Below are 27,209 nucleotides of genomic sequence, written 5' to 3'. Positions count from 1 at the left end.
AATTTATATTTCTTAAATTTATTTTGTTTACAGTCCATGAATAATATTGATTGAAAAAAAGCCAATCAGTCGAGGACAAAACCAAACTGTTCCCTTTTCTAAATATGTCTATGGTGCATTTGCTTTTGGTTTGTGTGTGTGTTTCCTTGCAGAAATATTTTAATCATTCCTATCTACGTTGAATATATTTCTATTCTGGTTTCATAAAACCGTTTGTTCATCTCATTGTACCAATAAATGATGGGATCAGTTTCCTTGATTTTGTTCTCTTGCTCTGTATGTATGTGTTGAAAATGTAATTGGCAATTATATGATTATGACCGCCATTGCTGTTTACCTGTATCGCGTGTGTGTATATCGGGATATGTGAATTGGTTTAATTACCTGTACGCTACCTGTGTCTGGGTGTTTGCAAACCTAATGAGGAGCATGTTTTGATAGTAATTAATCGGGAAGTATCGGGATGTATAGCAAAATGCCACACTTTTTACACAAACTTCGACAAGAATGGGGTTACACCACCAAAGAAAACGAAACTTTCATCCCGATATCGGGAGGCAGATTCCCGAATTCGGGATGACTATCGGGATCGTAATTGGATGAAAACCAATGTATATTGCCATGAAATATGTATGTTTAACTTATGTATTGTACAACTGAATATATTTATTGACAGGGTACATTCTATTGTGTACCCATGACACAAGGAGAGATTGACAGCTATTATAATAGATTATCTACAAGAAGAATAGATATGTTAAACTTTATGAGTAACAATTTTTCTTTTATTTTGAGGGATTTTAGGGTAGACCATGGTGGAATGAATGATGTTACAAAGAACACGAACACAGCCATCCATCAAGCCACCTGCTGCTACCAACTTCTTTGTGAAATCAAAATTGGAGCAAAATGAAGGTAACTAAATTTTTTTAATAAGCTAGTATATAATATCTTTAAAGAATTTTAAGCCAGGAAACAATAATAAATACTTTCTTTCACTTTTTATATCAACTTGACCCATAAATGCTTTTTAATATCTACTTTAATTAATTATTCCTTTTATTTTGTAGATGTCACAAGAGCAGAGGTCCAGTTTGCCAACTGCGTTGCAGAATTTAGTGCTTTTTGAACTGCTATACCATACTATTTATTGTTTGTTGAGATTTTAAAGATTGATTTAATAAAGATTGATTTAATGTAGAAAATAAAGTTATGTACTTTATTTATGATTTCATTTGAAAGAGGAGATTGTTTGATTAACACCTAAGGATAATAATAAATAGATAAAGAAACAGATGAATTTGTAAGAGTTCAATTGTTTATACAAAGCAATTGCACGACAAAATGCCGCGAAATTACCTTCTAGGAAAATTTTGTCGCGCGAAAAATCCCCCATGGAGATTTTCAAAAGTTGGCATGTATGAATTGCTCTAGGCGAATGAGTTCATCTTCTATGACAAACATTTCTCTATTTTCTAACTACAGTACATGGCCATAATACGCAAAATGGTGGTCGTAAAACAAAGCAAATAAACACAAAGAGAGTGTTGCAAAACAGCGGGAATATTCCCTATAAACGTGAGCCCCCCTCACAGCCTACTTAATATTCAGGGTCATGAACCCTGGGGAGCATTCATTGTTGTCCCCAAGAGAGACAACTCTTGAAAACGTGCATTTGTTGACTATAGTCCGTTTCTTAACCTTATTAAAAAGATAAATTGAGAAGTTTTCAAATTATTTTAATTATACATAATACATATAAGAATGAGTTTTAGACATGAAAAATGCATGAAAGAAGTACATTATCAGATAAAGTAGGCTGGTACATGTACCTGGGGCTCGTAAAGGGTACTTAAGTGTAAGACAGTGCTTAAGTATGACTTATGTAAATTCTTAGACTTAAGTCCGTAACTAGAAGAGTGCTTAGCTAGGACAATTTACCCAAAAGGTAGGCGGCCGGTAGAGGAGACTTAAGTATGTCTTAAGTTTGTTTTCACACATTTAGAAGACTTATTGTTAATTATTTCAATTCAACATATGATTACAGAGTATTAATCACATTATGATATTTATACAGAATATATAATACTCATCAATATAAAATTTTTGATTTGATTGATATAAATATTAACAGTGGTCATAATGATCTGTAACATTTTCCATAAACCAGTAGTGTGCAAGTGGACTGCTAATAGGTTGTAAACACGTAATGGTCGGTTAACAAGAAGTAACTGCATATATAAACTTGCGAAACTTGAGAAATTAAAAAAGGATGTTTGAAGACAGAAAAACCCTCAGCGATTTTAATGACGACGATTGCCTCATTTCAATATATCGACTTAATGAAGAAATCATACTCAGAATATATGAATTGCCTTATTGGTGAGGTAAGATGTAAAACAAAAGATAAAAAGAAATTCACTATATAATTATATCAAGTTCTTACGGCCTCATGATATTACCCCACAGGCAGTCTTCGAGAACGACTAAAATAGTGAATATTCGTGAAAACAGAAGCAACAACAATAACCTGAATATATTGCCCGAGATCCATCGCTTTGAGTTATGTTTGGTACAAACGTATATATACTCATGCCACCTTTAATGTTGTGTATGTAAAATTTAATTACATCTACCCCCATCTAATATCAAAGATGTCATGCACGTGTATCTATAAAAATATGATTTTATTACCAATACATCCAAATTCGACAAAAGAAATGAAAAATACGTTTACACTTTTTAACATAAACATGACTTAGCTAAGACATTGCTTAGTTTGCTTTATGTTACGGTATATTAAGACATACTTAAGCAGGACTTATGTAGGTCCTAAGATTCCGCCTAAGTCCTACTTATGACCCTACTTAAGTCAAAATCTTAGCATGCTTTATGTTACGAGCCCCTTGTGAACATTAGATATATATTGCTTGTACATGTAGGTACATGTATAAATCTACACAACTACATACAATTAATAAACTGTATTATGTAAATTGAAAAAAAGAATACACATGGCATTTTTCATATGTAAGGTAATTAAAAATTAATCACTAGACTAGTTTCAAAAACTTCAAACCATTTAAACAATGTAAGGTTGCAGAAGGCCTGTTTGTATCTAGTTTAATATAATGGGAATAAATTAATGACCCTGTATAAATCATTCTGAGATAAAAAAAAAAAAAAAAAAAAAAAAAAAAAAAGTAATAGACAAGCTGTCCAAGAAACTAAAGTGATATATTATAGGGATCAATAGGATATACGGTACAGTAATTTTTTTATATAAACGGTAACAAAAATTTTCAAAACATTTGAATAAAGGGAAAAACTTTTATATTTTAATTATTTTTTCAACATAAATTAAATAATATTCTAAAAAAAATATGAATATTTGTATTTGATGGCTAAATCTGAATATTTTTCTGTCACTTTCTTCTGTTCATGAACAAGACCTATACATTTACCAGACACTTTTGATTATTAAAAATATCCGTATCGCTTTAAAAAGTCACACCCGTTACGTAAAAGACTATATTAATTCAAATAGCGGGAATGTTTCGTATGTAGGCAAAATAAAGTAATACACAGACATTGTACGCGCATTTCTATTGAACACGACTATTTGGAAAACTTTCCCGTTTATTTGCAACAATTTCATCATTTTACTCTCGAAAATAAGCTCAATGGGCTTTCGTATGATTTCACACATTCTTTTACTTTAAATGAAAAAAAAATAACTTGATTTCTTTTGTAGAGCCAAATGCTTGAGAAAATTTATTGTCGGGTTTTTGTTGGGTTTTGTTTTTGAAAACGTTTTTACCTACTAACATATCACGGCATCAGAGTTTCAATTAATACACAAACAGAAAATGTCTTTTCTGAAGATGATATGTTTTATAGAGCATGACGTGAGGAGAGTCACCGCACGCTGGCGACGTAAATCTGGATATTTTTGTCGTAATGCTAAAACTTCTTAAGTTAGTCCTTAACAAAGAATTGGCCATGCTGCTCTATCCAATTATTATTATTATTATTATTATTATTAGTATTATTATTGAATGAATCATCACAATATTTGTGCCCGATAGAGAAGCATATACTGGATTGTTTGATGTGCTTTATCGATGGCTCTTCAAAAAGTCATAAATGTAGTCTAATAATATGGCTGATGACTATAAAGAACCTATTTTTCATTTTCCATTAGAGCGTATGTCTTTTGATTATCTAATTCAACACTGGAATTTTATCGAGGCCAGTCTTCACACGGCCTTCCAAAAAAGAAAAAAACCTTGAAATTGCATATCTTTGGAAATTTCCTTAAAATAAACACTGTCTTTATTTTTTTTATTAATCATTTATAAAGAGTTATATATTTTGTTGACAAATTTAGTTTAATTGTAGACACGAGAAATTAATATAAATAAATTAAGCCAAAATAACTCAAGTGGGAAAAAGGGATCTGAAGAATTGATGTAAAAAAGGCAATTAATAAATTTGTTTGCATGCAAAAACATGTCATATCGTCTATTTAGGGAAATATTTGGAAATAAACATTCATTTGTTTTAATTAATTTTAACGAACAAAACAATTTTTGTGAGTATATTTTATTGTATTTATGAATCAATATTTGTAAAAAGAAATTTTTTAAATAATTTTACAAAATTATTGTGTAAAACTAAAACCTCTGTTAATTACAATCCCTGGTTCCCATTCTCTAAAAACCATCTAGTTCTAGCTTGTTACCTCAGAGACCCCCCCCCCTTCCTAAAAACATCGATATGATAAAAAGAAGGAGTTTTATATAAATCAATAAATAAACTCACCAGTCAGCTGGACTAAAATCACTAAATAAATTGTGATGCCTCCTAAAATGATGTATGTATTCGCCATTGGACTAGGTACTGGACATTAAAAATCCGTTCTTGTACTTTGATCACGGTAATGGGACGATCTCAGATTAAGATAAAAGGTTGTCATGACATATAATTAAAGACCCGACCGTAATAATTACTCTGGTAATATATATGTTACAATCTTGATTATCTCTATAAATTCTCAGATAACCTCGTTTGAGACTGAAAAAATTTAAACACTCCAGCGAGTACCGATACAATAGCAATACATTTAATATGCTATTTAAAGCAAGATAAAACCCCATGTGAACAATAAAATACGTTCTTAATTAATACAAAGAGGCGGTGTTACAAATTACAGCCCAACAAGACCCTAAACAGTTGCCAGTACACGCGTACGCAAATTGGCACCAATGATTTTGAAAACGTGACAACCAAAGTCATAATACTACAGTAAAGCACGTTTATTACGAACACGGGTAAAGCGAATTCTCGGATATACTGAGTAGCTAAGTTTTTTTTATTCCCCGGTAAAATTTTGAACAAATCTTTGTAAAATTTTACGGTTGTAACGAATTCGAATTTAACGAATTTACGGATATAGCGAACTCATTTTGAGTCCTGTAGAGGTAAATAATAACGAAATTTAAAACTTTTAAAACGAATTTCTTTACAGTTAAAAAAGTTTGCGCTACCATTAAACATAATGGTTTGAATGTATTTATTTTCATAAATAATTTTCAATTCACAATCCGATTATTAAAGGTATCAAAGTAATGTATTTTTATTTTAAGCCTCAATTAACAAAAATTATAGTCTGGTAAAAGAAAACGTGTATATAGTGAATTCGCTATAGTTATTATTACGAAATCGTTAAACGGATATAATGAAGTAAATCAATTGGTCCCTCAGACTTCGCTTTAACCGAGTTTTATTTTTCTTGCTCTAGACAACTGCCTTCAAAGACCGTTTGAATCATCAAAGAAAGCATTTTCTAGTCTATATTAACATTTTTCTTTTGATTACTTCAATTATTCATATAAAAGGTTTATTATCAAACAGTACCTTGCAGGTAGAAAAGAAAGTCACTAGACTCTTTTGGAAGTCTGACATGCAGTTAAATTTTAATTTATAGTCTGTCCCAAGATATTTATGCACCTCATTTGGACGATTTTCAATCAAAAGACACACACCTGTGAAAGAAGTGCAATTGAAATAGTTAAATTGAAAGGGATAATTTCCAAGATAATTTCATTGACACATTATCATCTCTCACTCGGAAAAATTCACAGGAACGAATACAGATTCCTTACGGAGATTATTAATGGAGAATGTTTACATCTTTTCTCCATTCGGAATACATCGCGCAATTTTACAACGTTATCATCCGGGCTTGCTGCAATACAAAATCTCCGCACAAGGACAAAGCACGTTTTAACATTAATTTCAATGTAACGTTTAAACGGGCTTGGCCCCTGTGATTGTATTGAAACCTGATAAGCTAACAGGCGCGTTTTGACTGAAGAAATCTTGGAAATTTTTCATACTTTTGAATGAACATCGTTTGAATCCTGAGGTGTTTATAAATATAATGCAATTAAGCAAAATGTAAATCCAGGATATCTTAGTACAGAGTATAGCTAAAACACAAATAAAACCTATTAGTTCATCCATAAATTAAGACTCAATTCAATGTTGGTATTTACATAATTTTGACACTGAACACTGCTGATTTACGGGTTTAAGGACTATATAAAATATTTTTGGAATTTCAGAGATGAATTTTCAGTTATAGATCTGTATGTCGAGAAATGGTGAATGTTTTACTCCAAGTTCAGTGCAATCTGACTGTTGATAAATAATCACTCAAATCATCCTGGAGTAGAGACAATCTAATTAAAATAAGATCCTTTACACTCCTGTCTTTGATGTGTCACAGCGACATATTAAATACAGGAGCATGAAAGATCTAATCTTAATTAGACTGGGGTAGAGAGAACTTTAAGACGTCCCTTGACTCCATTTTTGGCCTGGAATATCACAACAGGTTTTTTGATTTGATTATTCGCAACTCAATCCATAATTAGCATAAATATAACAGAAGTGCCCTAATGAATACCCATGGCAAGTAGTTGCATGCCATTGATCAATCCACATGGAAATATAAAAGATTATTTTCATGTACTAGATTATTACATTAATTTTTTTTTAGTTCTTCAAACTTCGAAACACTACTTCTCTAAACTCGAATCATTCTCTAGAAAAGGTATTCCTAAACTGGAAAAAAAGGAATCTAATCTATCTAATCCATCCAAAACCTAAGACATATGATCTACATTCAACAAAACTTCTAAGTGTTCATTTTGATAAATAGAATAATTTTAAAAATTACGAAATAAAATAATGTAAAAATTTTCAACATTTCGTAACTGATATATGTCTTTTCATCAATAGCAAAAGATAAAATAAACAAAACCGATTGAAATCAATTACCCGTGACGAAACGTCAAAACATGAAATTGGTATTTTCCTGCACGTGCTCAATGTGATTGGCATTTTTGGTGATTGATATTAGTCTTTGGTGATAATTTAAAGAGATAAACAAAACAGCCAGAGCCGTTGGAATATCAATGACTGCATTGTTCAGGCACGTAGCATCGTTTTTGACAGTGTGTGTGTGTGGGGGGGGGGGGGGGGGGGGCGTACTCATCCAAAAAATCTTGACAAGCAAAATAAAAAAAAACCAAAAAAAAGGTTACTTTGCAAAATTATGAAAATTCTAATCCGGAGGGGGGGGGGGGGGGGGGGGGCGGTTGGATACCTTTAACTTAAATTTCACCGGTTATTTCCTATTTTTTTTGTATGTAAATTTGAGAAAAATCTTCGCTGCGCAAAAAAGTGGGGGGAGGCCCTGCCCCCTGCCCCCTCCCCCCCCCCCCCCCCGATGCTACGTGCCTGTTGTTTCTAACAAAGATTGTACTCACTTTTTGCTCTTTATCTGGTCCTCGACATAGTTATAAATATTAAGCAATCCAAAGGAAACGTTAATTTGATGTAACTTTTCTCTTCTATAAGTGTAACGTCATTTTCATCGGCAACTTAAAGCAATCAAAATAATCTGAGCGAAATTCAACCAAACTGGAAGTGTTTGTGATATTTACAGAGGTCAAGGTTTCGGGACGGATCCAGGGACCAAGGGCAATGCTTCGTTTGTAACTTTTTTAAAGTGGTAATCAGTTACCCCGACGAGAAGACAAATAAATATAGGATCTGATTTTCATCCAACGAGGTGTGCGTTTTCTATCCCCGAGCCTTGGCAACGAGTTGGAGAAAAATCATATACCATCGCAAATCTTGAGAGATTTTTTTAATCACGTTTTCCACGTATTTTGTTTAACCCCAATCTTTTCTGTAAACATTATAATTGTTAGCCGCACAACACATTTACTACAAGACGTCAATAACCTTAAGTACGGAAAAAAGTATTTAATTCCATGACATATTTTTATCAATTTATAGAAAAAAAATTAAACCGCATTAAATGTTTCACATTTATATCGTTACATTTTTCTACTGTAATATTATGTTACTTATTCTACATCAATCATCACCTTAAACCCCTGTCACACCGAAGCTGCGTCCTAATGACGATTCCGCTGCGCACTTAAATAATGTAAAACGCCAAGGTTCACGCAAAAGAGCCTCCTATAGCGGCGTAGCGACGCAACGGCATATTCATTTGTCACGGTGGGATCGCCTAGAACGTAATAGAATGCTATGCACTAAGTACGCGCTGTGGCTCTGCGTTCTGATAATCAAACAGTAGAAACAGAGGGAGGTCGCCGTGACAGAGCCGTATGGTCTACAACAGCGCCAAGAGAGCTCCGTGACAGAGCCGTATGGTCTACAACAGCGCCAAGAGAGCTCCGTGACAGAGCCGTATGGTCTACAACAGCGCCAAGAGAGCTCCGTGACAGAGCCGTATGGTCTACAACAGCGCCACGAGAGCTCCGTGACAGAGCCGTATGGTCTACAACACCGCCACGAGAGCTCCGTCGACGCGCTCAAGGAACGCAGCTAATCGCAGTGTAGACGTTGTGAGAAACCCAAATATTCGGTGAACGAAAACTAAACGGTTCCTTCCCTTTCATTTACATTCCTATGATGCATTTTTGTTTGTTTTTTTTTATTTGTATACCCATAAAGAAACTGTTTTAATTTACTTTGAAAATTTCTAACTTTGAAAGGAGATCCATACTGCTGGTGTAAATAGGCGAAAATGTCTTTCTAAGATGATTTGTTTTTATGAAAAATTATTTAATACTGTAATAGACAAAAAATCGGACCATGCATCTTTATTTAAAGAACAAAGCTTGAGTGATACGGAATCGGAATCCCACAGTGTGGTGATCCAAAAAATCAGACTCTGCAAAATTGGCAGCATCAAATAGGGAAAATTGATGGGTATACATGTATAATAAATGTGCTTATTTAATACAGTAAATACATTACGCTGGGTGATCAATTAGAAATTTGGTTCAGTGTTCACAATGTCTGAAGCCTCTGTCACAATGGCCAGGCATGTTTAGTGATCGTGCAAGCAGATTTTATCAGTCCTGGCGGTCGTGGCTGATCGTGGGGCAAGGAAATAGTATTGACTTTATTGCATATACAACGCAAGACGAACGTTTGACGTGGCATTTGTAGGTAACACCTACGATATTATATGGACACATACAAGATAGAATTAAGACAAGTATTCCTTTTAAAGGAATGATCGGCAATAATGATGTATAGATAGCTAGAAGCAATCAACATGATCAGTTTGATGTAAAAAAATTAAAAAAGTACTGTATTTTTACAAAATATAGAATATTTTAAATCTGTACACCATAATTTCATCATAATAAACCGTCAACAAATTTAATTTTGAAATAAATTTGGGGAAAGTCGTTTGTAAACTCCTTGTCTAGTTTTAAATTTTGAACGTAATTATTAAATGTCAATGTATCTTGTTTTTCTTCTTCAGAATACTGAGTAGGGCTCTTCAAAGAGCATTAACACGCATACAAAGAAAGAGTTGTATTAAAATAATTTAATGCGACTAAAAAACATTAAATGACATCATAACTTGCTATTGAGGTCGCATTATAACGTGAGACAAAATGTGCATTCTTGAATTAACAGGTCGAACTGTATTCAATGTATGTTTGCATCTCTTAAGGTAAATTAATTGAAATAAAAGTGAGAAAATGTTATATAAATACTAAACCAAAGCTTCAAATTTTTATAAGAACTACTTATGCAAGCGGAATGTATGCGCACATGGAAGCATTTGCCGGATGCCTCATATGGACACAACAGTGATCGGCCGAAGCCGATCACAAAAAGGGATATCTCTCATGGTTTGCGATGGCATATGATCCAACTCGTTTATCCAAAGAAAGATTTTCATTTGATAATTTGTTAAAATTACACAGATTTTCACCTAGATTTTAGAGCAAATACACATCTTTATTTAAATGTTTTATGATAGATTCAATAGAAAATTGATGTTTTTTAAGAAAAACTCTCCATTTGTGTCGCTGGTTGACTGTTTTCACAAGCGCAGCAATTACAGAATAAAAATAGTTATTTCTCTGTCCTTTTGATGTCTTAATATTCACTTGCTCACAACAGATTCATAATGAATTAATTTCAGTACATGGCTAAATGCCATTCACAGGTTCCTAATTCTTTCATGGCGGTAATAATTGGACACGTGAAACAGTTTTTATTTATTTCAGAGATATAATGAATACTAGTAAATACAGAAACATTGCTGTTTGAAAAAAAAATATTGGAACATGTTGTCAATCAGCTCTTTGTTCTGGGACAAACATGGTTTGCATCAGTACAACGCACGCCATTAAAGCCATAAGGAAAATAGGTGTACATGATATTGCTATCGAAATCATGAACCACCCTGAAAAAAAATATATAAAATTTATTAGAAGGAGTAGTACATTATGTACACTGCTTTACTAAGTATTTACGCTACATCCGGTTTAATAAAAAGACACGTTAATGACCTGTTCATTTAGGTAACCTACATAAATTATATTTAATATGATAAGATGTGTCCCGGTATTTCAAATTATTTTTAGAATAAATGCAAATTTTTGGAAACATTTTTAACATTATTTGTTTCTCTTTTATTTCTGAAGATTACTGATACGACATCGGAAATAAAGACAGACTCACCTGGCGGCTCATACGTTGTTGTTTTGTTTGGTTTCTTGATGTTGACAATAAGTACTCCTGTAGATTTGTCTTCGTCGTCGTCACAACATAACTTGACGATGTAAGAATTATATTGTCTGTAAGAAAATGCAGGTGCGTCGCTGGCCATGATGGAATAATTGACACGGATTCCTGTGTCATTGCCGAAAACCACAAAATTGTTAGTCTTGGGTAACGTACTCTCTAATGAACAACAAACGCTATCCCCGCTGGGATCTTCCACAATTGTTGTATACAATACTGTATCTCCCTCGGTTTCCTCTGTTATAGAAATGATATTGGGCATACCAAGGACTTCAGGGGGCTAGCATTAAACGAATTAAAGCAAAATGTTCATACAAAAGAGAATGTAATACTTTTAGCTTTCAGACGCTGGGTGAAAAACATTGTTAGAGTATCTCTAAACTTACCATATTCTGTGTTTGAATAGAAACTGTCGCCGTTGCAGTTGTATTACAAGAATCCTTAGCCCTGATAAGGAAGGCATAATCACTCAACACTTTGGCTTTCAAAAGCCTTTTAGCCACTGAAATTTGGCCTGAAGAAAAAAGAAATCAGTCAATTTGTTATAGAACAAAATACAAAGAAATTAAAAATTCTAAACAAAGGTCAATACCCGATGTTTCGCCAACATTAAAATATTCCATAGAATTTGGATACGAGGGGTGTTGCAAGACGGTATAATTAACTACTTCAGCGTAGTCTGCGCCATCTGGCTCCAGTAACGTAACAAAAGATCCGGCAGGTAAATGGTCAGGTATCTTTGCGCTGATTGTCGGTGTAGAAAATGCCATTGCTGTATCTGTAATATGGAAATTGTTTATGCTCATGATTAAATTTATTATAACTTATATAGCATATAACGAAATGTGATAACAGTTGAAAAAGTGTTAGATAGTTATACAAAAACCTGTTTAAAATTAAAGCCAAAATTTGTGTTTAAATTGCACTGGTAAACAAGCATTCTGAGAGTATTGCATAAGCAATACACGTCCCCTATCGGTTTGTATTATTCTATGAAAGCTTCCAAGCACACAACAATTTAGAGCTATTGTAAAATGTAAACGAGATATCATGCTTTAATCAGAGAAAAAAGAACAGAGGAAATTAAAACTATATGGTTGATATAGAAATTAAATACAAAATAGGTGAAGTAATACTCTTTATTTCATCTCCTGTAATTTCGCCAAGTCTATTCTGTATTCGCTGGTAAAAATTTGTGAAAACAATGCACTGTTATGCACAATATCATTTCTTACCGTCTTCTGTACCCCGAATCAAACCAAACAGTTAAACAGCCCAACCCGACGACGAACCCGATTGTAATAATACAAAAAAAACCCTGCCGATTAAATTTACAACACAATGTTTGACATTTTTTTTACAGAATTTATTTTTTTGTTAGATATGATAAAAGGAACGGTACAAGTAACGCACGCTATTATTACTGACTACATACTGGTCTCGTTTATTCAATACACTCCGAACCCGATAACGAACCCGAACATTAAAAAATTGGAATATAAAAAATTAATTTTCTCGAAAATATGTCAATCAGACGCTACAAAAGTGTAAACTTGATCTGTAGTTTGACATTTTGAAGCTGTTCAGCAAGTTTCATATTATTCCTCAAATGCATAAAGAAAAAAAGTGTGGAAAACTGAAGTGGGACAGACAGACGGACTGACGGACGGACAGACAGACGGACAGACGGACTGACGGACGCAGAGGAAAGCTATAGTCCCCTCCGGTGAAACCGATAGGGGACTAATAACTGTCCTACGATAGCATATAGAAGTCAATTGATCACATCGCTTACACAAGCAACACTGTTAAACTCTGACTCAGCTTATTTTTAGTCCCCTACCGGTTTCACCGGAGGGGACTATAGCTTTCCTCTGCGTCCGTCAGTCCGTCTGTCTGTCCGTCCGTCAGTCCGTCTGTCTGTCCCACTTCAGTTTTCCACACTTTTTTTCTTTATGCATTTGAGGAATAATATGAAACTTGCTGAACAGCTTCAAAATGTCAAACTACAGATCAAGTTTACACTTTTGTAGCGTCTGATTGACATATTTTCGAGAAAATTAATTTTTTATATTCCAATTTTTTAATGTTCGGGTTCGTTATCGGGTTCGGAGTGTATTGAATAAACGAGACCAGTATGTAGTCAGTAATAATATCGTGCGTTACTTGTACCGTTCCTTTTATCATATCTAACAAAAAAATAAATTCTGTAAAAAAATGTTAAACATTGTGTTGTAAATTTAATCGGCAGGGTTTTTTTTTGTATTATTACAATCGGGTTCGTTGTCGGGTTGGGCTGTTTAACTGTTTGGTTTGATTCGGGGTACAGAAGACGGTAAGAAATGATATTGTGCATAACAGTGCATTGTTTTCACAAATTTTTACCAGCGAATACAGAATAAACTTGGCGAAATTACAGGAGATGAAATAAAGAGTATTACTTCACCTATTTTGTATTTAATTTCTATATCAACCATATAGTTTTAATTTCCTCTGTTCTTTTTTCTCTGATTAAAGCATGATATCTCGTTTACATTTTACAATAGCTCTGAAATAGTTGTGTGCTTGGAAGCTTTCATAGAATAATACAAACCGGTAGGGGACGTGTATTGCTTATGCAATACTCTCAGAATGCTTGTTTTTGTTAGCATTACTTTAACTAATGGAAAAAAATACATATCTTCCCAGACCATAAGCTTAAACGCTGATTGTAAAGTGGGTGTTAAACGAAGAATGTCCAATTATCTTGAACATTTATTTTGATCCAAATGTTAAGGTCAAAGCAAATTCCCCTTAAATGCATTTTACCCTCGTGTAAATTGTTCAGAGCGGGGTCTTTTAAGATAATCACTATCTACATGGGGGAGGAGAGGTGTAGAGGGGGTTACACAGAAAACATATAAGAACTGATTTGAAAATTGTTTTCGCCTTTATATTGACTATATACTAGCTTCTAGCATTTATATTCACGTTATAAATCAGGGACTTAAAACAAAGTAGAGCACAGTGACTTGTGTCGGAAAAATGGATTGTTAAAGATGGGTATCTCGGAGGAAAAATAACAAAGGAGGACGCCATCACGGATACTGCCTCGCTTTTTCAGGTATATTTGTTTATCCAATCTGTTAATACCAACATATGCCTCAATTCATATTCCAATATAAATGATTACTTTTATAAGATCTCATGATCAAATCCGGATTAATTCTTTTTTACACATGCATTCACGAACTTGTTGATATCTCTCGTAAACATTTTTGGCAAAGGTAAAAGTATTGCATATGAGATAAAATTTGTTAATACAGACGTAAATAGGATTAACTGGAAGTAAGGTCTTTAAGAAGAATCATTTATAAAAAAAAATATTGAATCGGCGCATGTGTTTAGTTTTACAATTTGAATTAGAAATTAGCTGATGAAGCGAGGCAGTATTCAAGATGACGTCCTTAACTGTCCTACGATAGCATATAGAAGTCAATTGATCACATCGCTTACACAAGCAACACTGTTTAACTCTGACTCAGCTTATTTTTTTTTGTTAGCATTACTTTAACTAATTAAAAAAAAATACATATCTTCCCAGACCATAAGCTTAAACGCTGATTGTAAAGTGGGTGTTAAACGAAGAATGTCCAATTATCTTGAACATTTATTTTGATCCAAATGTTAAGGTCAAAGCAAATTCCCCTTAAATGCATTTTACCCTCGTGTAAATTGTTCAGAGCGGGGTCTTTTAAGATAATCACTATCTACATGGGGGAGGAGAGGTGTAGAGGGGGTTACACAGAAAACATATATAAGAACTGATTTGAAAATTGTTTTCGCCTTTATATTGACTATATACTAGCTTCTAGCATTTATATTCACGTTATAAATCAGGGACTTAAAACAAAGTAGAGCACAGTGACTTGTGTCGGAAAAATGGATTGTTAAAGATGGGTATCTCGGAGGAAAAATAACAAAGGAGGACGCCATCACGGATACTGCCTCGCTTCTTCAGGTATATTTGTTTATCCAATCTGTTAATACCAACATATGCCCCAATTCATATTCCAATATAAATGATTACTTTTATAAGATCTCATGATCAAATCCGGATTAATTCTTTTTTACACATGCATTCACGAACTTGTTGATATCTCTCGTAAACATTTTTGGCAAAGGTAAAAGTATTGCATATGAGATAAAATTTGTTAATACAGACGTAAATAGGATTAACTGGAAGTAAGGTCTTAAAGAAGAATCATTTATAAAAATAAATATTGAATCGGCGCATGTGTTTAGTTTTACAATTTGAATTAGAAATTAGCTGATGAAGCGAGGCAGTATCCAAGATGACGTCCTTCCTTGTTATTTTTCCTCTGAATATCCATATTTCCAACGTTGCTTTTTTTTTTATAAAATTCCCTGTGAATAGTATTAACACTGCAAAAAAACAACAACACATAAAGCAGTTCAAACTTAATATGCATAATTGCTAGACTCACTGTCTTCTATGCATGCTTTAATAGCATATGCAGTTCCATTTATCGACGTGCCCGAGTTTGTCCAATCGAACTCCTCTCCAATTTGAACATTGTTTGGTGACGCTTTGTATCCCTCCGCACATGGTCCTAAACACGGCCCACTTGTAACTAAGTTATCTCCTTTACTACGCCTTTTAAAATATTAAAAATGTAAAAAGGAAACTACATAAAATCATTTTTGACGTTCTGTCCAAATTTGAGGAAATCTTCTTACCATCCTATGAGGTCACCTTGAAGAACAGCAATCCTCTCGTACTCAACCACCGTGTATGTTGTGGTATTTTTGCCTGCAGTTTTTTTTTATTGTATTAATTATAATTCTGTTCGATAAGAAATTATAAATCTATTCTAGAAGACATTTGACACATATTTGACAGTGATTCGATTCTCATTTAGGAAAAGTTTGTTTTGTCAGTTACCTGAAACATAGATAGTGTTGTAAGCCACCAGTTTATAATTACTACCACTTGGCCTCCAAACCATGAAGTCAATGTATCCAGATTTCCAATGAGAGAATTCCCAAGAAGTGATGCGTGAACAACTTGTTATGGTATACACAAAATCAGTCATCAAGTACATCGTGTCTAAAAGGAAAACAATTGATCAAATGTTATAATATAATCGCCTGATCATTCATTTCAATTCATGTATTGAATTTATCATTCTTTTTTCTTCACTTCTCGATAGAATATTGTTAGTTTTTTTTCAAAAAGCTATTTGATGATTCACTAAAAATGAAAACAAACAACCAAAAACACAAAATTTAAGTTATGTGACATACTTTGTCCTCCATCTTTTCCTTCTGTTAGGTCCTCGGGATATAAATAGATCAGACTGTTCAAGCAAGGGGCAGCTAAAAGTATGAAGTAAAATCACTTAACATTAGTTCATTTGTAAAGCAAATGATACATTTCAATGAAATCAATGCAAAGCAATTAAGACAAATGGTCAGTCATATCAAATAAATGTACGCCCCTCGTTAGTACTTACAGACATCGGCGAACATGAGAGAACCGTCAGTAGTGGTCACTGGTTGTGGAACAGGACATTTCGTGATGGCTGCTATGACGTCAGACTCGATGGCGGATAAATTCGCATAAGAAGATGCATAAAAATATCGACTATTATCCCCCGCTGTTCTTCTATACTCTTTTTCATAACCACTGTTTATATCTACAATGACAGAACGATTTATCCTTAGAAAATAAATTCTATCTTTCAGAATGACAAACAAAATATCTTTAATTTCATGCACCATGATACTTATTAACATAAAATTATTGTACCAATAGCAAACACTGTGCTGGGCCATCCTTTCATAATATATTCCGCCTGGATAGAGGCACCACTTCTTACGCCGTCTATGGCGAACACGTAATAATTAGCAGCGCTCGCACGGTCTCCATTAGCTGCTGTAAAGAAGTTATTTTTGGTGTGAACCAATGCGGTGTCGATCATGTTTCTTTTGCCTGTACCTTCCTGTAATTTCAGAATCTGGTAGCTGATTTCTGTAGGCGTCATGTACGCGTCCAGGGCGATTGTTGTGTACGCATCTGTATCGTACGTAACGACTCCAATACGTATAGTGCTACTGGATACATCCAACTGTAGTGCTATGTTGGAGAAGAAACTTTTCAGGAACACGTAGTTTTCATGGGAGGATGTTTCTGTTCTTTCCATGATAAAAACTATATCAAGTTGGCAACCTGAAATTAGAGTTTTATAAGCCTGACATGATAAAATCTTTGTAAAAATTATTTCTGTTGGCTCAAAGCATGGAATTTTTTTGCAGAGGATTAACTCGTAGACTTTCGTAGCTTACTTGGAGAGACTAAACTAGCCGGGGTGACCGAGTCTGGACACTGAGTGATATTGGGAACGACCACATCGTTGATACATTGAAGAACAGAAAAGTTGACGGCCTTCAGGTATTTGTCGTCATCCACGGTATCAAGAAATTCAGGGTCATCACTCGAGGAAATATTAACGCCTAAAATAAGCCAAATATATAACTTTATCTAAATGATGAATGATTAACAAAATTACTCTATATTAACAAAATTACTCTGTTGCGATGTGCTTGAATTTTGATGGACGAATATAATAATTCAAAAGTTATAGCTAATCATAAATTATAAAAATTTGTATATGTGATTATGAAAAGAATGATACATGTGTTATCTTACCAACAATGAATAGATTACTGGAAGCTATAGATCTAATTGCCGATCCAAATGCAGCAGCTTTATTTCCAGCAGACGGTCCACCAGTTAGAAGAATGTAGTAGTTTGCGGCGTTAGAACGGTCCCCATTCCCTGTGGTAAAGAATTCCATCTGGATATATTTCAGGGCTTTATCCACGTAACGGCTGCTCCTGTTGTAGGCATTACTTCCCTGGTTAATGTTAGTGATTCCGGTAATGACTCCATTGGCTGTAGAGTACTGGTTCAACGGGAAAGCAGTGGTGGCCCCATCAGCGTAAGTCACCACCCCTACCTTAATTGCAGTGTCTCCAATGATCATACGGGACACCAAACTTACGAAAAAGCTTTTCATGTCGTTAAATTCTGTGGCACTCAGTTCATCTGTATCTTCCATGATGAAAACAATGTCTAATGGGCAGTCTAAAATATAACACAACAATTGAAAAACCTAGAAATATTCGAAATAAAATCAAACAATAAACGAATTTCTTTTATGACATACAAACCCATAAAGAAATATCTTGGAAAGAGGGTTTAGAGATTATTAAATCTATGACTTAAAGAATAGATCTTATGAATTTGTAATGCTTATGAAGGCTTAAAATATGAGCTTCATGTAATCACTTACCAGGGATTGTTATGTTAACACTCTCACATGAGATGATTTTTTGAAGAATATCATTTTTAAAGTTAATCAGGTTTTCGTAAGAATCCACGTTTGTATATTTGGTGTAGTCTCCACAGGTATCAACGGCCTTCTGGTATTCGGTCTGGTACTGATTACCTATATCTGAGAATGATGAAAACATAAACATCAATTTGCTGTCTATTTTAAAAAAAACCGCGGCTTTAACAGAAAACGAAACACTTACGAATGGAGAAGACGTAGTTGCTTCCAATACTCCTTATGTCCTTTGCTACTGCTTCCGGATAACTTTCGAATGGTCCAACAATAATTACGTAGTAATTACTGGCATCCGTACGATCACCTCTAGCGGCCGTAAACACATTGTCCCGGGCTTCTATCAATCCCTTGTCTACCAAATGGTCGGTATGATTCGTCTCCGAGATCGATTCAATGGCCCTTCGAACAGATTCAGAGGAAGTGTAAGTGTTTAGGTTAAACACTGTTGATGCCCCAGAATCAAATAAAACCATACCGACTCTGATTCCATTACTTGATACAGTGATATTGTCCATCAACTCCGCCAGAAATCTCTTTGTGTATCTCAAATTGTATCTTTCCACGATAAACACAATATCCAGCTCACAATCTAAAACAGAGAGTATAAAAACTATGCTGGAAAAATAGATACATGTAGTCCAATTTTTTGAAGTTGTTTCATTTTAAGAAATTGTTCAACATAAAACACCGTATTACACTGCGGTGTAATGAGAAACATTTGCCACTTTGATTTCAGGGTTTAATAATTTGAAATCCATTACTTCTGCAAATGCTCAATATCCCTAATATACCCCATACTTATTTTAATGGAGTTCTTTGTATGGCGATTGTATTTTTATAAATTTGCAAAATTGATTTTGAATACACATTACAGAAAAACACGTACAGTAAGTTATTTTAGTAAATAAACTTACATTTTTTATAACCCAGTATATCTTGTCTCTTTGATGAACACATTTTGGAACAATCAAATGGTTCAAGAAACGCTAATTTGATACTCATTAAAACAATCACTAAACATTTTTGTTGCGTTTCCATATATATATATGTTTATCGTTATCCCAAGTTTTTAAGTCTTATCAAATGAAAGTATCTGTACTGTGACAAAAGCAGATCTTACCAAGAGTCATCGGCTCAAAGGATAAATCTGGACATACAACTATATTGTTGAAAAGGGTGTTAAACTGAGGATATAATTCCTCCGCCGAACTAACTTGAAGGTATCTACTATCATCCCCAGCAATGGCTTTTAAATCGGCGATTAGAGATGCAGTTGGGGAAATACCTGTGATAATTAAAACATATATTCTATAATGTACACTCAATATAACGCACTTTTTATTGGCTATAAAGAATGTTCCAAGACTACTGTACAGAGACACAACTATTTCCCGATAGCCCATGGATATAGCTGCTGTCGATTCTGATGATAAACTTTTTTATCTTCCGAGGAAATAGTACATAGATGTCTGTTTATGATACAAAGACACGTTTTATTGTTGAAAGTTTGCTGTTGGTTGACTGGTTCAAAGTATTTGCAAATAAAAAAAAGTCTTGAGATAAAATGCGACAAAATCATATGTTTAATTTAAGAAGTAGAAACTACGCAAGGATATTCTGGGTGTTTTTTTGTTTTTTTGTTTGTTTTTTTTTTTTGGAAAAAATATTTGTTTGATATGGTCTTTTAAGATTGAATAGCACTTCTATCTACAGTTAGGTATAACGACATCCCGTAAAACTTAAAAAAGGGATTGGTTTACCGATTGTGAAGAGTTGATTTTTCAGATTCAGTCTGATTTGATCAGCAACGGCTGCACCTGTCTGTGAAGAATACGTTTTTGCAATCACAACAAAGTGTCTGAAAGCTGTGAATCTATTTCCTTTGGATAATGTGAAGAAGTCGTAAAATCCTACTCGCAGAGCTTCAGCCAGGTTTACGGCAGAGGCAGCGTTTGATATAGGTATTGATGTAATGTAGCTATCCAGTGTCGAAGCGGAGTAGTAGTCATTGAGGTCGATGTTTAGGTCCACAGTATCGTCATATGTAATGACTCCAGCTAAAATATTACTTGTTGAAATTTGTAGACTTCCCGCCAAATCGCCAATAGCTGCTATTAATGCTGAATGAATCGAAGAAGTGTAGGCCGAAGCTTCGACGATGAACACTATGTCGATTTTACAAGTGGAAACTGGAACAAATAATTAATATTATTACACTGTCATGTTAAATACTAAAATTCGATTGTTTAAACGGAGTTTATAATCCGTTCTATTACCCTTAGCGTAAGTAACACATTTGGCAACGGTTATAATCACGAATTATTACATGCGCGTAAAAAATGCGCGTACAGTTCGCCGTAGATTTCACGTCATTCCGAAAGAAGTCAATTATGCGTTCTTTAAAATCGAGACATGCAGTACTATATAAATTGTGCCTGTTTGGAAAGGTAACAGTAGAAATTGACACCCCACGAAAACCATTGTCTACCAGCGATTTGCGTCGCTCGAAAATGGTTTTTGAGGGGTGTCAATTTTGACTGTTACCCTCCCAAACAGGCACAATTTATTTTATTATACTGAGTGCATTAGGTTCAAAGAAAACTTTACTGCTTTTATGTAGAATTGACGTGAAATGAATGGTGAACCGTACGCTCATAATTTACCCGCATGTAATAATTTGTTGTATTATCCATTGGCAACTGTGTTACTTACGCTGAGGGTAATAGAACGGATTATAAACTCCGTTTAAACCAATAAGATTACAGTATTTAACATGAAAGTTTAGTAAAATATAATAAAAAGTGCCCGTTAGGGAAGATAACAGTCGGTTGACAATGATTTGCTCGGGGTGTCAATTTCAACTGTTACCCACCATAGAGGTACAATTTATATACTGTTTGGTATAACTTTGGTATTTGCCCTCAACACACTGACAGAGAATGAAATTTGTCAAACCAGAGCAAACAAGAGGATATCCAGATAGAATTCCACCAAATCCACATGTACGTTGTGTGTTTCCTGCGACCTGTTTGTATCCAGAGTTACACGCGTAGGAACTTATTCCGTTGCAAGATGTGTCGTCAATGGTGATGCTCACATATGAGTTTGTAACGTGCTTACAAGCAACATCTGGTCAACAAAACAAACAGAAAAGGGTAACAAATGTACTTAACAGAAATGTTATTAGTGAATAGCTCTCACAGAGGTCCAGTAAAAGACGCCATTCAGCGTTTTTTAAACAGCGTTAAGTTTACTCAATGTTTGAGTTATCCAATACATTTTTTGCCAATTTCAATCTTAAATGTGTGGTTGGTTTTTTTTAATTCTTTTAGTGAAAATAGTTTTCCCTCTGAGAAACTTACTTTTCTAAACAAATTAAAAAACAAAGAAAATTATGCAAACTGTGAATTGATTATAAACGTGTTCCTTGTATGCTTAAATTCTGTGTTACGATCAAATTTATGAGATTTGTTTTTTGCACACACCATTAGGAAATCTCCATTCCCCTGATGAACCACTTCCCGTCGCTATCATTATAAAGTTGACTGTGTATGGTGTTGCATGATAGCAGCTCATGATTTGGTCACTTCCAACTGTACTGCCCCTGCCTGCACGGAGGTAACTTCCGGACCAAGAAAACCAAAACTCGTCAAAATAAGTTTGCCTCAGGACCGATCCAGTGTAGCTGTCACAAGAGGACGAGCCTCTGGCAAATTTAAGCAAAGACACTGTGTTACTTGAGTGTCCGAATACAATCACGTAGTGAGTACCACTTGAGCTGCTGTCTTCACTACCCAAGGCTATATGGAGGTTATTATTTGCTCGTGCTCTGAAAGCGACGGACGTCCTTCCTGTGGCGACAAAACAGTCGGGGGTCAGACTATAGTAGATGTTGTCATTTGGGGTATTTCTGCTGATTTCTGACGATGCTAGAAACAACAGTATTCTATATCATATTTACGAAAACCTTGATAGGACAGTTCATTATAACATATTTTAAATATCAAGGGTTCATTGAAATTTAAATGGAATTAGCAATCAATATAGACTTGAATATTGAAGAATTAAACAATGTGTAGCTCGAATACCCTTGTTTTGTCAAGTCTGGATAAATCTGTTATGAAGCACAACTCATAGTATGAGGAATAAAAACAAGATCCAAAAAATACGAAAAAGGTAGAATACAATACTTACAGTAACATCCCAGTTCTTTACAAGATTTATAATCCGCTGGGGCTGATCCACACTCTCCATTTGGTTTGACACAGATTCGGCGCCTGGCAATGTTGTGGGTGGTACAATCTCCGGGGCAAGGATCCCATGAATCCCAGCTACCCCAAAAAGCTTAATCAATGCATTTATATTATATAATAAGTATTCAAAAATACTCTGACACATATTAATTTTCTTCTGATCAATTGTACCTAGCTAGCTAGCTTTCTCTTTTCTCTCTCTCTCTCTCTCTCTCTCTCTCTCTCTCTCTCTCTCATTAAATGTCTACTTATTGCATGAGATAGGTCATAATTATTTAGAAACATTCTATCCTTTACCTCAGATTAGCTAGAAACCTTTAGTTATTAATTTGATCAACATGCTCATTCATTTTAATTAATAAAGAGCCATGTAATAAAATGATCTTAAATATATTCGATGAAAGAATCAAGTTGCATGAACATTTCTAAAGCAAATTTTTAACAGCACAAATGAGGTAATCGTGCAGAAAGCTTGAGGTTTTTTTTTTAATTTGGCAGTAAACAACAACCTGAAACAATTACTTACAATGACAGGAATAACTCCACTCAAGATTCTTAATATATCCAGGACAAGGGTCGCCTCCCAGCCAACTGCTTGTGGCTTGTAGAGTGCACGCAGTATTGTAGTTACAGTTAGAATTCACAGTAGATGTCACTGTCCACGAGTTGGAGTAGGATGTTGAGCTACAGTACCAACTTGCATACGTAATTTGGAGATAGTTCTGGGATGAACAAGCACTATAGGAAGTTGATCCTTCAGAGATTGTTGTGCAGTCTTTGGAAAAGGAAATAAATGTTTCTTTAATGATTCAGAAATACTTTTAAAAAATGGAATTACATTGTCCAGACATTAATATTGCTTTATTCAATCGGTGAACGAACAAAGAAAGAACATGCAGCGATGATCGAGGTTAATATTATAAATCAAATTATAAGTCCTATATATGTATATTAAAAACGTCAACATTGTACATTGATTGCATGAGGGTGAGGGAGATATGAAGATATGAGATATGAAGATTTATCCCCCAAAGAAAATTTGTATTTCCCGAAGGTAACACCTGAGGGAAATATCGAACACTTTTTCCTCACACAAATCATGATTATTAATTTTTATTTTTTTTTTTTGGTGGATTGGGGGGGGGGGGGGTTAAACTTATTTTTCCCAACAGTCATGACAATATTTATTTATTTACTCACCAAATTGTTGTACAAAACAAATTAATCCGATGATTAGAGAAACGAGGTGAATTACCGCCGTCATTTTTATCTAGATATTGTACATAATGAATCAAGTTTGACAGTAGGTGGTAAATATTAATTGCATCAAGAAGGGGTGTCATGACAAACAAATAACACCTACAGGCGTTGATTTTATCCTCTGAGACAATGTAAATCATATCTTTTAATCAATCGTTTAGACATTTAATTATCTAACATTGGCTATCCTATTATCCTATTAATTAACAATTTTTAAAATACAAAGCGGGGCGTTCAAATGATTACCGAGATGGCAGATATCATGGTGATATTTATTTGATATGTAGGCAGGACTGAGTTTGGGACAAATCTAGTACACGACACGTTGGTAAGGGTAAACACCTATATCATAAATTCTGTTTGGAGCAATCTAATCGCGTTTTCCTCCAATTTCAAAATTCTGTCATGGATGATTCTGGCGATGATTCATTTCGATCTACAAAAGCAATAAAACCTCAAAGAGGGCTTCTAATAACGAAAAATCCTGGGTCACCGATGTACGAAAGATGAAATTGATGAAAATGTATTTGGTGAAAATGAAACGGGCCGGGCCTTCGAATAGCTGTACCTGTATACACAGTAACTCTTAGTCAAAGATTGTGCAATAAATAATGTTCCAGTCTAACTATGTGACAATTCTGACACCAATAGGTGACAGATAAAAACAAAATCGTGTTCGAGATATATTTATTTACCAAATGCACAGCTAAAGATTGAAACAATAGCCGCACTGGTGTAAACGTCAAAAAGTTTTTGTATGCCTTGACAGAGGTTTCTGAAAAATCAAATCAAACATTGAAATGAATATATTTTCTTGTATTAGATAGATTTTTTTCTTTATAACGAGAATATCTATTTATTTTCGCTTATCTCCTATGGCGAACCTTACTGGAAACTAGACCTAGACGTAATTGTATTTTGAATAAAGACCATTTTAGATGGACTTTCATTAATAAATTTTTGTGGTCTTGTGGAAAAATAGAAAATACTTATTTTTTTTCTTCTGAAAAATATTATGCTCTTAGAAATGAATTGTATCATGTCAATTTTTAAATTAATAATCTACAAATATTAAACACTGGTATTCTACTATGGTAGATTTCATGAGTCCACCAGAAAATGGAAATAAATTTCCCAAAGTTCTATGGCTTATAAAGAAATATTGTCGTTTTTTATTATACCCCCCGCAAACAAAGTCTGGGGGGTATATAGGAATCACCTTGTCCGTCTGTCAGTCTGTCCGTCTGTCCGTCCGTCTGTCTGTGCAATCGTGTCCGGTCCATATCTTTCTTATGGAGAAACATTGGAAGTTCTTACTTCACAGAAAGATTGCTTATGACCTTGACCCAAGGTCAATCGGGCAAGGTCAAGGTCACTGTCAGAAAAAATGCAAAATTCGTGTCCGGTCCATATCTTTCTTATGGAGAAACATTGGAAGTTCTTATTTTACAGAAAGATTGCTTATGACCTAAGGGTGTGTCAGGACCTTGACCCAAGGTCATTCAGGCAAGGTAAAGGTCACTGACAGATAAAATGCAAAAAATTTGTCCGGTCCATATCTTTCTTATAGAGAAACATTGGAGGATGTGTCATGACCTTGACATAAGGTCATTAGGGCAAGGGCAAGGTCACTGGCAGAAAAAATGCAAAATTCGTGTCCGGTCCATATCTTTCTTATTGAGAAGCATTGAATCTTCTAACTAAATATTGCTTATGACCAAAGGGTGTGTCATGACCTTGACCCAAGGTCAATTGAGAAAGTTCAAGGTCATTGTTTCAAAAATGCTAAATTCTGTCTGTGTCATGTCTTGTTTTAATGGAAATATTAGAAGCTAAGATTTGACACAAAGCAGGCCACATAAAATTATTTTTAGATTTTCATTCCCGTCTCTCTGAAAATGGCCTGCCCCAATGAATTTTTTTTTTTTTTGGGGGGGGGGGGATATGTGGGGGGAAAAAATGGAAAAACATCGGGCTCAGTATACCAATAATTCAAAATGTTTAAATATTAAATGGCTGCTTGACGTGGATTTCGTTTGATTCGAGTCATGGTTGTTAACGGAAGGATGCAAATGTCCTCATGCATTAACAGTTAACTTAAAATAAAATGGAATTAAAGGATAGAAATTGGCTTGTTTACTCCTATTAGCATTAACAGTATAAAAAAAAATAGAGCAGTTGTTATTTATAGAAAAAGGACAGTAAAATAGATTCATCCAATATTTTCTATAATAGCAAAAATACGTGCGTTATGATTTTTTTTCTTAGCGGGGGGGGTATCAATTGAGAGCTTGCTCACAGTACCTCTAGTTTAACTTTAATTAGAAAGTATTCTTTAAAATTGTAGATTTTCCGTGTTAGTTTCAATTTTTTCCATATTTAAATGACCACTGTTTAAAAAAATTTAAACACTGAAATACTACGTAGGAGAGGAAGTTGAAAGTATTTAGAATGTGTGCCCAATCCTTTCGTCATCAACATTTTGACAAACAATCTTTAAACCATTAACGTAAGTTATTTTTTCTTTCTGAAGGAGTACATACAGATCGAGTAGAAATTTTATTAACGTGTTTTTGTTGAATTGTGTGTATGCTAAGATGTTTTAAGGACCGAACTTCAGGTGCAAAAAGTTTTGTCGTTGAGTTTCAGGCAAAACGTGAAAAGTGGTGGTACTCTCATCAAAAGAAATTCAAGATGGCGACGAGAACCTTGTATAGATGTGTATTTTTTAAACTATAGCCATCAAATGTGTCTGCAGGAACGTAATAGACGGTTTGAGTTCACAAGGTGTGATAAGACAATCAGATGTTTGCTGAACCTGGTTAATCAAAGTAAAACATCAGAAATGCTTCTTTATATTGATTAGAAATGGTAGCATGGTACGGTACAGAGATAAAAACAGCTTGGCATGATATCAGAACTAGGTGCTAGATCAAATTAATGGCGGAATATTTTAACTTCCTTGATTTCTAAGCTGTTGGGCGTTTAAACTTTTCCAAGAGAGTGAAATGAAGACTGCTGTTGTTTATAAATTGCAATTTGATTTCTTACTTTTTGACCGGATGATTATATGTGTGAGATGCATATGAGATGCATATGAGAGAAAAAATATCTCAACACT

At 34.3% G+C, this 27,209-nt stretch overlaps 2 protein-coding genes and 1 long non-coding RNA gene across 4 annotated transcripts in view; 1 reads left to right on the top strand and 2 right to left on the bottom strand.

Annotated features, from left to right (window-relative positions):
* LOC128191974 (uncharacterized) overlaps window positions 1–4,968 on the bottom strand; it is a 50,456-nt gene extending 45,488 nt beyond the window's left edge. For both annotated transcript variants that reach the window (XM_052864372.1, XM_052864373.1), the window contains exon 1: window positions 4,825–4,968. In XM_052864372.1, the coding sequence (XP_052720332.1) occupies window positions 4,825–4,891 (67 nt within the window). In that variant the 5' untranslated portion in view covers window positions 4,892–4,968. The remainder of the gene's footprint in view (window positions 1–4,824) is intronic.
* On the top strand, window positions 327–1,212 carry LOC128192005 (uncharacterized). Its single transcript, XR_008244489.1, has 3 exons — window positions 327–630; window positions 796–915; window positions 1,071–1,212. It is a non-coding gene; the product is annotated as an uncharacterized LOC128192005 (long non-coding RNA).
* A 5,644-nt stretch (window positions 4,969–10,612) lies between the features above and the next one.
* LOC128191976 (collagen alpha-3(VI) chain-like) lies at window positions 10,613–24,162 on the bottom strand. The gene is made up of 21 exons (XM_052864375.1): window positions 24,029–24,162; window positions 23,355–23,603; window positions 22,770–22,919; window positions 22,061–22,504; window positions 21,531–21,704; window positions 20,336–20,764; window positions 19,696–19,860; window positions 18,763–19,164; window positions 18,519–18,680; window positions 17,873–18,310; window positions 17,509–17,676; window positions 16,973–17,392; window positions 16,677–16,859; window positions 16,468–16,539; window positions 16,106–16,270; window positions 15,901–15,973; window positions 15,648–15,817; window positions 11,753–11,938; window positions 11,547–11,674; window positions 11,098–11,440; window positions 10,613–10,819 (listed from the first exon to the last, which is right to left on the bottom strand). The coding sequence occupies exons 1-21, from the start codon at window positions 24,090–24,092 to the stop codon at window positions 10,707–10,709; spliced, it is 4,698 nt and encodes a 1,565-aa protein (XP_052720335.1). The 5' UTR covers window positions 24,093–24,162; the 3' UTR covers window positions 10,613–10,706.
* Window positions 24,163–27,209: the final 3,047 nt, after the last annotated feature.

This window comes from Crassostrea angulata, chromosome 7, assembly GCF_025612915.1.
Source record: "Crassostrea angulata isolate pt1a10 chromosome 7, ASM2561291v2, whole genome shotgun sequence".
NCBI classification, from domain to species: domain Eukaryota; kingdom Metazoa; phylum Mollusca; class Bivalvia; order Ostreida; family Ostreidae; genus Magallana; species Magallana angulata.
Note: the sequence above shows the minus strand (reverse complement) of the source record. Positions and strands in the feature narration are given on the sequence as shown.